General features: G+C 36.6%; 2 protein-coding genes across 2 annotated transcripts; both read right to left on the bottom strand.

The window, feature by feature from the left end:
* Positions 1 to 1,914: 1,914 nt before the first annotated feature.
* Positions 1,915 to 7,167, bottom strand: LOC107653495 (serine/threonine-protein kinase PLK2-like). The gene is made up of 14 exons (XM_016440265.1): positions 6,923 to 7,167; positions 6,472 to 6,579; positions 6,270 to 6,386; positions 6,050 to 6,179; positions 5,645 to 5,828; positions 5,359 to 5,557; positions 5,115 to 5,262; positions 4,936 to 5,030; positions 4,719 to 4,854; positions 4,545 to 4,625; positions 4,302 to 4,461; positions 4,084 to 4,213; positions 3,129 to 3,239; positions 1,915 to 3,029 (listed from the first exon to the last, which is right to left on the bottom strand). Exons 1-14 carry the CDS (start codon positions 7,130 to 7,132, stop codon positions 2,838 to 2,840), a joined length of 2,001 nt encoding a protein of 666 aa, XP_016295751.1. The 5' UTR covers positions 7,133 to 7,167; the 3' UTR covers positions 1,915 to 2,837.
* Positions 7,168 to 9,804: 2,637 nt separating this feature from the next.
* Positions 9,805 to 11,751, bottom strand: LOC107658026 (protein FAM173B-like). The gene is made up of 6 exons (XM_016446445.1): positions 11,569 to 11,751; positions 11,372 to 11,476; positions 11,154 to 11,294; positions 11,015 to 11,065; positions 9,972 to 10,016; positions 9,805 to 9,867 (listed from the first exon to the last, which is right to left on the bottom strand). The coding sequence occupies exons 1-6, from the start codon at positions 11,749 to 11,751 to the stop codon at positions 9,805 to 9,807; spliced, it is 588 nt and encodes a 195-aa protein (XP_016301931.1).
* Between the last annotated feature and the right edge of the window lie 2,240 nt (positions 11,752 to 13,991).

A 13,991-nucleotide genomic window follows, 5' to 3' on the forward strand; every position in this document is an offset into this window, starting at 1 on the left:
GGAGGAGGGGGAAGAGGGGAGACAGACAACACACACACAGCTTAGCGTTCTGACAGTTTCATTTCGTTCCCATCGAGTTAAAAACACAAATAAATGCACAGCCATTTGCACTCTGCATCGAAAACATATATATGAACGCGCTGTTGCACCTCTGAGAACTTTTAAGGCTTATTCTCTGGCGTTTATATAAGCCTTTTGATGGGTTGTGTCACAGAGCTGTAAAAACGGTTATGCTCACCAAGTGAATGAATCGCGTTTGTGCAGAACTCTTATTACAAAGCAAAAAGAAACACTCTTCTTCCATCCATGAAGGTTTCTCTCAGTTATTGTGCGCGATGTCATCTTACAGTCTGAAGCGTCTGTCATAGCAAATCAACACGTGCTGTTGTGAATAATTAAGCGAAGCGTCTTCTCATAGGATAAGAACACGCAGTCTAATGAATAATTTAATAGACACCAATGCGTCATCGATGTACTATTAGTCCATTGCCACGTCACAAATTTTGACGTCAACACGATGTAGATTTTAAACCCCGAAGATGAAAATAGTGCAAAACAGCTTAAAATTAACCAGTTTTCTCCAACAGTTAAAATTATCGAATGCTAACATTGTCTTCTATGATGTGCAACACAAACACCTCTGCTAAAATCTCTGGGGTTTCATGACCCTTTAAAAACAACTAGCTGGTGATGGTTTCAGATATATGTTTGATATATACCATACTGGTTACCATGTTTATATACAATGATATATAGTTTTGGGATTGTTCATCCAAAAATTAATACATAATTTACCACCCTCATGTTGTTCCTAACCCATGACGTGCATGGAAACAAAAGCGGTTTCTCAGGATGACAACTTCAGTCACCATTCATTCACTTTTGTCATATGGAAAGATTCAATGAAAATGAATGGCGACTGACCTAACATCTTTAGTGCTCGACAGTAATGAGATATGGGGCGAAAACATGGTAAAAACTGTAGGAAAATAATGCAAAAAATCTTAATGGTTCTAAAACCATTTTACCGTTTTTTGGGACTAATTCTCACTATTAACTAGTTGCTTATTACCATGCATATTACTAGCATATTGGCTGTTTATTCGTTTTTATTATAGCACATATTAATGCCTTATTCAGCATGACCATATTTAAGATCCCTTAATCCAATCCCATACCTAAACTTAACAACTACCTTATTGAGGCAAAAGACGTAGTTAATAGTGAGAACTGGTCCCCAAAACTAAAGTGTGATCTTTTTTTATTTTGATTTTGTGTTGTGAAATGTGATTTAGAAAGTTCTAAGTTTTAGTGACATTAATGCATAAGCCGCAAGAAGCTGCATTTACACAAATAACTGTCATTGTACAAAGCTCTTTTATCGTTTTGTGTTATTGATCATGAGATTTTGAGCTTATGTGATTATTCATGTTATTTTGAGACACCAAAATTAAAGCCATAAGGAAATAGTAGGATTTTCATGTTTGGCTGAGCTGTCCTTTTAAATTGCACTAAAAGAAGAATAGTAAAGTCATGTTTGTGTCCTAAACATGGTTTTCCATGTTTTTTTTCCCTAAGGAATGGATTTTGTGCAGTTCATAATCTATAAAAGAAGCATTGGGAGCCATCTGTGTTCAGATGCTTTTGGTTTGATTAATCGTAAACCTTTCATGAGCTTTTCATTTATCTTTTGTGCACTCCGTTTATCTTTAAATTATGACTAATTATAACAAATGAGTTAATTAGTGCATGATGAAAAGACCTACAATGTGTTGTTTGTCAGTGAAGGTGTAAAGCTTCATTATTTCTTTTGTTTGTGAAACAAACATGGGTCACACAGGTCTGTTCTAAATGCAAAAAATGAAATGCAATTAAGTAGGTTTAAGCAATGCATTAAAAACACAGTACGAAATCTGTTTTTTACTCGTTTTAATATAGTGCATGTGAGGCCTTGATAGCGCAGCGTAGGGAGATTACAGTAGGTGGTGAAACAACACTTTCTTTTCTTGTTTTTCTTCCCTTTTGTAAGCATAATGTGTGTTTTTGAAGTCGTTTCATCAAGCCCCTGGAGATTTACGTAATCGACTGCTTTGGCACTCAGATGCAGGGACAATGGGGGTAACTGCGCTTCAAAGAAAAAACAAAATACAACCCCTCCACGATATTATTCATCTTTAATCTTCATACAAACATCAAGACAAGACAACCGGCGATTGCGGTTTTGCCACTAGCCTTGCATAATGAGTTTGTCGCAGCTCCCATGATGGCCTGGGAGATTGACGTACAGTAAAAGGACAAAGCGCCAGTCACGATTATTGTAACGAACAATTAAATAACGTGTGTTCACACTAAGGTCGTATTTGTTAAATAAATAAATACTGTGTTCTTTCTGATAATAAGTTATGTCCATGGCATTGCAGGTCGTGTCCACACAGTGAAATGCAGATGGTTCTTCTCGCAACACAGGGATGGGAAGAAACCGAACGTGCAGAACTACAGCATCGGATCGTTTCACAACACAGCCCGTGTCCTCAAGCAGGAATGTTTTCACAGTTAAACGAAATCTGCTCTCAAGAGAGCTACATCCAACCACCCCGCCTTGCTGAAACCTCCTTGCCTCAACATGAACACCTCTGTTTGGCTTCAACAAAGCAAGATTTCTGCATTAAAAAAGATCTATTTGTCACGATTTCATCGTGGCCTCTGGTTCCAGCCCAGCTCGGTTCAGTCCGTTTGCAAAACTCATACTCCATGACATCTCCTCCCATCTTCGACACTCCCGTCCAGCCGTATGTAGTCCACATTCTTGTCCTTTCAAAGTATTCCAGTCTGTTGCTTCAGTTGCACCTCTGCAACAGCATGTTAAGTGCATAGTCCATGCGGCTGCGCAGGTCTGCCGAGCAGCTGGACACGAGCAGGGTGCTGAGCCGCACCGTGGTGGACACGCGGTCCTCGTTGATGTACGTCAGGAGGTATTCCTCGCTCTGATTGCACAGGATGATCTTGGTGTGATCGTGGTAGAAGTTGACCTGCGGGAATAGCGTGCGTTTAGCAATCAAGTAGCTTCACGTCAGCATTTCAGTATGTAGATGCTTTCGCATTCTAGAAGTACAAACGTGAAGTTTTACCTGGAAAGTGCCATCGTTGAAGAGCATCATGAGTGCTCGATCAGACTTGAGCCACTGAAGAAGATACAATCTGGGTTTGCCTGCATCTGTGACATTGGGTAAATCACCTCCCTGTTGAGGAATAGCAAGTAGTAATCAGAAAATCTGATGCAAATTGCTTAGTTGGGGTTAAAAGACACTTAATATTCAGTAATATTATCTGCACTGACACTACTGAACAAAACTTGAGCTGATGACACTATTGATTTCTGTAGTACGGAGCCCCGCACATGGCATGCAGGAATAAAATAGTAGGCTAAATCGTGCGCACGATTTACTATTTCGTTCCCTCGATTTATAAATTGTGCACACGATTTACTAATTCGTTCCCTCGATTTGCTAAGTCGTGCACACGATTTATAAAACAAGAGAACGAATTAGTAAATTGTGCGCACGATTTAGCAAATCGAGGGAATGAAATAGTACACGTGTGCACGTTTGAAATAGTAATCGTGTGCACGTTTTAGTACATCGAGGGAACGAATTAGTAAATTGTGCACACAATTTATTTATTTTTTCTTGCATGTCATGTGCGGGGATCCGTACTGTAGAGCTGTTTGAAATTACTTTGTTTCATAATTGATGAATTTTGCAACACTGACATTGTTTTCGAATTGAATTGAATAAACATTGAACTGACTAGTTAAATAGCTAAATAACGACACTATTTCTTCTGTAGAGCTGCTTATAGCTGAATTGAACTTGTTTCACAATTTGATCGAACTGAACTTGAATAAGGACACCGCTGCCTTTTTCAGAGCTGAGAATTTCTCACATTTGAAAAAGGTCTCTATTCTTTTTCTTGTTTGTTATTGTGAAACTGCTTTTAATCTGTACTGTATAAAGTGCTGCATTATATAAACAATGGTGACTTGATTTGATAGCAATCACATTTCAACCAAGCAAGGACACTTACATCCATCAAATTCTCCTCCATGTAGTGGGAGAAGTATTTTAAGATGGTGACCTGGCCGACAAACTGCTCTGGGGCTTCGGTGGTGGAGAAGACTGAACATTGTCCCAGCTCTGCATAGTAATGCACCGTCCTGAAGGTCAAAAAGACACGTTAGTCTTCGTGTAATCAATGATTTTTAAGCTAAAAAGGCATCTGGACATCTGGGATCTTCAACATACTTTTTGTCTGACAGCAGGCTCATGTGAGTGCCGTTGTTGAAGAGAACGCCAACTGTGTGATCTGACAACTGGTAGCCAAACCCGTACTTGTTGGAATAGTCCACCCACTTAGTCACCCACTGGAAGCTGCTGTTCATGCTCTCTTTCGAAATGTTATTAGCTGTGAATGAGAGATTAAAATGGATTATTAAAAGAGATTTTGCATTTGAGAAACCGATGGCGTTCAGATCGTCTGATATGCACCTTCCGGCATGTTCTCCAGACAGCCTCGCAGCACTCGGGCCACGGTGTCCGCGACGCTTCCCATTGTGCTGTCCTCAAGACCTGAAGACACAAAAAGTGTCAAAACCCATTAGATATCACATTAAAACATCCATTAACATCCTTAATTTGAAAACAAACAAACGTACAACGTACATTCGCTGCTGCTACTGTAGCTCCCGAGGGTTCCTCGCACTATCATTCGAATGCTGTCTTTAATGTGTTGTTTGCTGCTGGTGTCCTTCGCCGGGACAGCTGGTTTTCCAGCAGCTGGGACGGGGGGTTTACTGTCCTGTGGGAAATTATGGAATGTGGGGTTAGGTTACAATCTTAAACTATCTGCTCAACTCTGAAGAAGGATGTAGGAGCTCACCTCAAGAGTTTGTCTACAGGGTTGAGGGCTGATTGACGTTTTCCGGAGGTCAAGGCATAGTCTGTTTATGTCTTCCTCCTCCTTGGTTGGTTTATCTGCCAGAAGCAAGACGTTTATTAGTCTGATTATGCAATTTGGGTAATCCAGAAATGGTGTAGGTTAAACTAGTAAGTGCTTACTTTGAGTCTCCAAGTACTTGGCTTTGTCCTTCTTTCCACCGAACAGGGCGGCTGCGGCTTTCTTGAAGAAGCTCTTGGCAGGGCTGGTGTGGTGAAGGTCTGGGGCCGCATGGCAGCAGTTAGCAGACAGTCTGTCTGGTGTGAAACCCTGATATAAGAGGAAAAAAACAAGCTCAAAGCCACTGAATATATCATTGTGTGGGAACTCGTCAAGATAGTTTCGTTTCCACAAAGAGTCACTCACCTGGCAGAAAAAGTCGTGGCGTAGGATGTCATCGAGTTGTGGCCTATCCATTGGGTTTTTGGCCAGCATACTGCTGATGAGATGCTTGGCTTGGGGCGACAAAGACGACGGCATGGAGTATCGCGCTTCCCGAATGCACCGGTAAGTTTCTTTAAGGTTAGTAGTTTCAAATGGAGGTCTTCCCAAAAGCATGGTATACCTGTTTGGATGCAAATTGTCCATTATAAATAAGCATTTCCATGACATTTATGTGAAATCCAAGAGAAACGTTGGCCGATATACTTACATCACACAACCGAGTGCCCACACATCAGATTCACATCCATGCCCTTGCTTGTTGAGGACTTCAGGCGACAAGTAGTTTGGTGTTCCACATATTGTTCTTCTACGGTTCTCGACCGGCTCGAGCTTTGCAGCCAAACCAAAGTCTCCAACCTTGAGCTCCATAGACTCGTTGATGAAAAAGTTACCTGGGAAGAGCAACAGAATTGGGGTTTATTACATTTACATCTACGCATTTGGCAGATGTTTTTTTTTTCCCAAAGTGATTTGCATTGCATTCAAGGCAAATGTTTTATCAGTTCATGCATTCTCTGGGAATCAAACCCATGACTTTGGCATTGCTGCCGCCATGTTTGAACTACAGGAAGGCCATATTATTGGGGTTTGAATGTATGTGCTAGTTGCTTACCTAGTTTAAGGTCTCTGTGGAGGATTTCTTGCTCGTGGAGATACTTCAACCCAGAGACGATCTGTCTTAGGTAGTACCGAACCTCTGGTTCTGTAAGCACTTTTCGGGCCTTGAGAATATGTGCTAGTGACTGAAGAACAAAAAAAAAACTGTACATGAGCAACAATATTTCCTACAAGATCCGTTTCATCAATCGAAGAAGGACGTCAATAGCACTCACCCGTCTGCTGCAGTATTCAAGTAGAATGTAGATATTATCTTTGTCCTCGAAATGGTGGTAGAAGTGAACGATGTGTTTGTGATGCAGGGCTCTGTGCAATTCAATTTCTCTGTCGATCTGTCAATCAAACGGTTGCAAGCTTAATAAACAATTCAAGCAATGCAGTCAGGAGCAAATACGTGACAACAGGAAAGCAAGTTACCTTTTCCCTTTGGTGAGGTTTGGAAACGCGCGTGTGTGGAATGATTTTGGCTGCATACATTTTGCCTGTGCTCAGATCTGTAAATTCATAGCATTTGGCAAAACCACCCTGAGAGAGAGAGAGCGGTGAAGGGTGAACGCAGGAATAACGAGCGAGAGAGAGAGAGAGAGAGAGAGCATGCATTGTAAGACAATGACAAACTAGAGCATTACATATAAATACAATATATTCAACTGGTAACCTCTTATGCATAATTTTGCACATTTATGCATAACTATTGTTATTGATTTGGTTTATTGAAAAGAAACAAAACTCAAAATAAACACTTTCAAAGTACTATAGGCTTTAATATGTAGCATGGTATTATCATATTACTGTACTATTGTATGTAAATGGTGCTCCAAAAATACTATGGTATTACTTTTTCATAAGTCAAATGTAAAATATTTACCTTGCCCAAAACTTTTCCTCTACAGTAACATTTCCCAGTGGCTGAATCAGTGATGATGCGTGACATTTCCTGCGTGGCGTGAGCATTATTATCCTCTGATTTCCCTCGTCTGCGCTCGGTGGGTCTGTGGTGTGTGTGTTCACACATCTTGCCGTTATTCACAGGCTGATGATGATGATGATGGTGTGTTATAGTCCTGAGTATGTCCATGCTCGAGTCCAGACTGGGAGGAATCAGCACAGAGCCTCGCTCTTATACACGGCACGCGCGCCGCTCCGCCCAGTTATTTTTATTTTCACTGGCGCGTCACGCGGCGCTGGAACTAGACTCGCGTCTCTGAACAGCGACTGGAAGCGCAAAATCAGTGTTATGGTTTGCGCGTTGACATATGGAATATTTTATTCCTGAGATTAGACATATCTGTAAAGCACAGTTGTAATAACTTTTATTATAGTAAATTGCAATGAAATGTATAACTTTAACATAGAAAAAGAAACTACAAGAAACAAAATTCATTTTAATGTTATATTTCAGATTTTTCAATTCTTTTATTATTGTTGTTGTTATTATTATTGTTATTTATCTATACTTAAAACCCTCTGTATCTTACAATGTGTTTTGTAAATGTTTCAGATTTTTAACGCATTTTATTCACTTAATATTACTTTATTCAATCTGTCCATGTAGTTTGTTACAATATTTTGTATCTATAAGTTTGACTAGGACATGCATGGGCATGTTTTAGAGACTGTATATTACAGTAAAGTTCTCCAGCGCCACCATGTGGTGGATTTACACTAGTTTGAATGGATTTGGTTGTGTGGCGCATGTATGACTCATACTGACACTCCTGTTACACACAGCCAGCAGATTTCTAATAACATTGTTGATTTAGATATATGAGAAGCATTTAACCTTCATAGATCATAATATTATATTTAGAGTCTAGATTTTAGAAATCAAATAAATATGCTTGTGTTTTTACCATTTTTCCCACATATTTACATATTGTCATGGCTAATGCATATGTGGTTTTTTTTTTCTTTATAACAGTTTTTCCTTTTGCAAGATGTGCTCAGCATCTAACAGTGAGTAGGCCTATGATTTGACTACAGTGTTAAACATTCATGTCCAGAAAACTGCCCTCAAGGATCCTTTATTCATCGAAACGGCCATCAGCTTTCAGTGTTCTGCAAATTAAGGTAACACATTTTATAAAATGCATTGCTTTTTTTTGAAGTGGTCTTGAGGAAGAGTGGGAAAATGTTTACTTTTGTTTGGATCAGCTGAAGTGTGTTGATGCTGTTCTGTGGTTCTGAGAAGGCTGGTTTTCAAGTCCTAAAATATAAAGTGTTTACATGCAGAATTCAGTTATTTATAGTTAAATTCAAAAGGTAAACATTTATATTGATTGCATGCAAACAATGCAGATTCACAGTGCGGGCTTATTAAAACACATAACAGTGTAAAATTAAAAGCAGATCCCATTTTCACTTTTTTTCCTCTATTGCTTTTCATGTCTAGCTGACCACATGTCTCATTAATTATTCATAAGTGATGTCAAACTGCAGCCTGGAAGGTTCTTCTATAGCAGGGTGTAAAGTGTATGGAAGAGTGAGGAGCTTGTGTTTGCAGGGTTAGTTGGTGGACATTGCATAAAACATAAGCTTTATTTTCCAGTCAACAGCATCAGTTTTAATTGAGGGTAAAATAGCAGGCAGTGTAATAAGTATGTAAACGTGACAGATCTATTCTGGGTATACAAGACATGCAAGGCAACTTCTTATGAGACAATTATGAGACAAATGATCCATGATGATTAGATGTTTATGTATTATATCCCTAATAACCAAGATAACATTTTGAGAGCGTTTCATTCATGCTCCTACTGCATTTTAATATGACAGACATACAGTTGAGTGAAAAAAAAAAAAAATTAATCTTGAGACCATGTTGAAAATCTTGGATTGTGTTTCATTTGAACCTTGAAATAAAGTTTCAGGATTTTTAATGTCAAAATAAAGGACTATTTCAGATTCAGTAATGTATCTGTTTCTAACCAAAAAAAATAAAAAATTAATCTTGAGACCATGTTGAAAATCTTGGATTGTGTTTAATTTGAACCTTGAAATAAAGTTTCAGGATTTTTAATGTCAAAATAAAGGACTATTTCAGATTCAGTAATGTATCTGTTTCTAACACAAATCAAATGTGAGTTAATGAGTGGCATTGATCCTGTGGCTCTTTGTACTGACAGAAAAATGTGAAATTCAAGATGCTTTTTGAATCATCGCAATTCCAGTGTTATTTTAGTATCTGTGAGATACTATTCTATTATGCTTTCATTTTAATTTGACCTTTTTTAATTTTTGTTTGTTTTTGTCATTTTTATTATCTGTATTTTTTAAATGTCTAGAGTTTTTGTTCATTTTTATTTTTATTTTTTATTAATTTAATTTATCAAAATATTTTTGTTATTACAATCATTTTTGTTAATGTTTGTTTTATTTGAAGCGACATGATTTTATTTGAATAAAATAATAATAACCTTGTTTAAATCATGCTGGAAATGCTAGGAAACTCTGAAATATATGTCCGTTTTTTGGTTTAACTTTTTAATTAAATATAGTAGAAAATGTCAAATAGAAGCATTTTCATAAGTGAACTCAGACTTTTCGACTCCAATGTACAGTGTATGTCCAATACAAGGCAAGAAATGACTGAAAACAGTGCAACAATTTATTTAACATCACACATCAAATACATCAGCTTGCTTTGGAATAGTATTTGGAAATTCATAGACTTGACAGTCACGCAGAACGATTAATCATCTGATTTCTGAGCTGCATGTGGCTTGTTTGTCACCATTGAGAATGGACCGCTCACTGGAGACCAGAAGGCTGGTTCAGGCCTGTGATTGGTGAGAAGATGTTCTGGACGGTTCTCTAGCAGTGTGGACATCATAAGTTCAGACCTGGTTTAATCCAGATCCAGCAGTGCAGCTGTGGGGCCAGTGAGGAAAAGGGAAACGGCACACAATGACTCTGACATCCTCAGGAAGTTCCTTTAACAACTTCTCTTCCAGAACCCCCATCTGCCACGTTAACACATAAAAATCATCATTAAAAATCGTCAACCCTCAAATGCTTTACAAAAAGTCATGCTATAAGATGTTTTGCTAACACTTAGGTTTATTATAGTGAACTTAAACTAAAAGCATTAAAAAATATATTCCTTACTCGAAATAAACACTAACTGCAAGAAAATGTTAAATGGAGTATATGTGTGTGTATGCAATGTACATGATTTTCCAGCTACATTTTTCATTTTCATTTAGTTTAACTTGATGTACTACACTAGCTAAAACTAAAACTGAAAGAAAAATTAAAAGCTATATACGAATTGCAAAAAATAACAAAAATGAATAAAATGTCAAAGTTACTAAAACTTTACATTTCAGGTAAAAGAGGAAAATAAAAACGAATTAATAATAAATTAATTAAAAACTACTATAGTATATAAATGATACTTTAACAATTTACAATACATTTAAAATAACTAATGCGCTAAAACTAAAACTGAAAGAAAAATTAAAAGCTATATACGAATTACAAAAACGAATAAAATGTCAAAGTTACTAAAACTTTACATTTGAGGTAAAAGAGGAAAATAAAAACGAATTAATAATAAATTAATTAAAAACTACTATAGTATATAAATGATACTTTAACAATTTACAATACATTTAAAATAACTAATGCAATAGCATTTATTAATTAATGTCAATTTCAATTTTCTTATATTAACATAATGCATCATGAATTAACAATGAACAATACTATATTTCTAAATTAACTCAAATTAATAAATGCTATAAAAATAGTACTTTTTGTTTATATCTTATGCGTTAACTGAAGTTAACATATTGAAGCTTACTTGCATGTTTTAATGCAAGCAAGGACACAAAAGAAGTGTCAGCATTTTATAAAAATAAAACTTCATGAAATGCATGTGGGATTTGCAAGTAGATGACAGACAGAAAATGAATTATGTGATCCTATAGCGCCCCCACATGTCAATCCAGCAACATACCACTGCAGGAGCTAGAAACACGGTCACGTTTCTGTATTTGGACAGATTAGTCTGAAATATCAAAGAGCTGCAGTAAGGAAAGCTATAGACACGTTTGACATAATGTAAAATACTTGAAATACATACATATAAAGCTTGCCTTCCAGAAGTCCTGTTTGACGAAATGAATATGAGAGTGCGGTACTCCACGCCACCATGCTTTACTCCTTGAACAGGCCAATAATATGGAGTTTATTTCAAAACCTGTGCATTGAAATCCCATTGACGATGCTGCAAAAGCCTGCATTTCAGAACAGGACAGTTAATACATGAGATGAAGTATAAGCTCCAAAACCTGACATTTTATCCATGACTTACCAAACGTCCATCGCCTGATCCCAGGTCAGCCAGATGGCCTTTGCGTCCTTCTAGAAGCTTGATAACATTTACAGTTTGTTCTATTGTTGAAGGTAAAAATGGCACCTGGGAGAATATCATACCAGACCTTTTCAGCTTCCTTAGCTTGTCTCAACTTCTCTCTATTAAAGAGAGAAATGTGCAGAAAGTCAAAGCACCTTTAGTCTGAAAGGGACTCTCAGTCCAGGCATGCAGAACATGGCCCAGAGTCTGTAGACTCCAGCGAAGGCAGATCCAATCAGTAAGGTGACACTGCAGATGATTGAACCACCTGCTGCTGTGCTCCTCAAGGATGACCTCAATACAGTCCTCCATACTGTAAAGCATCTCGGGGCAAACATATTGCTTTTTCAACATAAGTATCCATTGTATTGTTTGTAGGATTGAAATTAGAATCAGAAGCTAACAGAATTGTGTATGGTTTAGTATGGTTACTGTATGGTTTAAAATAGTATGGTTTAATTTAAATGAAGTTCAAATATAATATAAATATTAGGTGAAAAACTAATAAGTTGAAGTTGAAATAAAAAATGAAAATGAAATAAAAAATAAAAAATGTAAAGCTAAATAGAGATATACAACAAAACGAATAAAAATGATAAAAAGAAAATTTAAACTAAAATGAAAACTGAAAATATAAAAATAAAAGCCAGTTCAAAATATTTATAAATAATATAAAAGTATATACATAATACTAAAATAACATTGTATCACTGCTGTGAGTAATTACATCTTGCTTCTCAAAACTGAATCTGTTTTTTAGTTCATCCACTACAATTTGATTGAATTTTTAGTAGACTACTCTTGTCGAAATATTGAAATAATAACTGGAATTATTATTAGCATTTCTTTAGATTTGTTTTATACATTTACACTTACATAAATTCAGGTTCATAGAATTGTTTCCTACGACCAGAGATTTGCAAAAGCTTTAACAAACACTAAAGAAATGTATTATTTGAACATTTTATTGCTAAATGTTTTATACATAACTATATTAAAATTTGATTTGCTCTGACTAAAAAACATCACTATTATTCTATGCAGACTAAATATTTTAATAATATTGGTCTTTTAGTCCGTAAAGGGGCATTTGTTATCAGTGTTGGGGAAAGTTACGCATTACAATATTGCGTTACTCCATTAAAAAAGTAACTAATTACGTTACTTTTTATGGAAAGTAATGTGTTATGTTACTTATGCGTTACGTTTTAGATCTGGACAGGGCTTGCTTGTTTGTACATCTGATTTCTCTCAACATGGGCACAGGAGAGCTGTCAGTTAATAAACTGGAGAAAAAAAAAGTAACTTGCGTTACTTATCTGAAAAAGTAACTCAGATATTCTCTTGTAAATTAAAAAGTAATGCGTTACTTTACTAGTTACTTGAAAAAAGTAATCTGATTACGTAACTCGCGTTACTTGTAATGCGTTACCCCCAACACTGTTTGTTATGGTAGGCTATCTAATAGCACTTACACTGGAGCGGCCAGTAGAGGTCGCGCTGCTGCAACAATCCGACGGAAAAGAGACAGAAAAGGGAAAACACAACTCATTCCCGTCGTGTATCAAATGACCGCGGACACTGAAGCCAGTAAATGCCTGTAAATGTTTCTAAATGCCGCAGTGAAGATGAAATCAAACTGAAACCTGCCTGTAGCGTTACGCACGCCTCATCTCAATCGATACCGCTGACAGACTCTCTAGGCACTGAAATATTGAGCAAAATCTAAATATTAATCTGCCTAGGACACTAAAGTAGGCCATCCTTTAGCTTAAAATGTATTTGAATGTGAGAATGTTTGCCGTAGCTACTTCCTGCCAGGGTTTTCAGAGGCTTTCCAGATTAAAACGATTGACAGATACCAAACCAGTGAGGTTTACGAGATCGATATGCCCTCTGGACTTCTGCAGATATCTGGTAAATATTTAATCGTAGTAAACATAATTATACAAACCTGTTGAAAACAGTTGGTTTCACCATTTCGTGAATAAATGTGTTAAAGGGGTCATATGATGCTATTTCAAGTTTTCCTTTCTCTTTGGAGTGTTACAAGCTGTTCGTGAATAGATAAGATCCCTGAAGTTGCAAAGACTAAAGTCTCAAAACCAGAGATATTCTTTATCAAAGTTAAGACTCTGCCACGCCCCCCTAAAACGGCTCGTTCTAACACGCCCCCACATATCTACCTCACTATGTGGAAATATTTGCATAATGCCGCCCAAATGTCATTGTCATTGTTGTCAAATGTAAATGTAAATGTACAATAATGTACAGTATTTGAAAAATAATGTGTTTTTTGAACATTAAAGCATGTCAACATATTCTGTTACACCAAATACACAAAATAATGATCTTTAAAAAAGCATCATATGACCCCTTTAAGAATCTAAAATTGTTCCTATTATAATAACAACAAAAATACTACAAAAAAATCTACAGGATAAACTGAAAAACCTTTATTAGAGCTATAAATATTTTTTTAATACAGTAGGATATTCTATTTTAATGCAAGAAAAAAAATATGTAGAGCACTGAATTATGTTTCTCAGCTAATTTATTTCTAATTTATTATAAATTA

This window comes from Sinocyclocheilus anshuiensis, unplaced genomic scaffold (genome assembly GCF_001515605.1).
Source record: "Sinocyclocheilus anshuiensis isolate Anshui unplaced genomic scaffold, SAMN03320099.WGS_v1.1 scaffold269, whole genome shotgun sequence".
NCBI classification, from domain to species: domain Eukaryota; kingdom Metazoa; phylum Chordata; class Actinopteri; order Cypriniformes; family Cyprinidae; genus Sinocyclocheilus; species Sinocyclocheilus anshuiensis.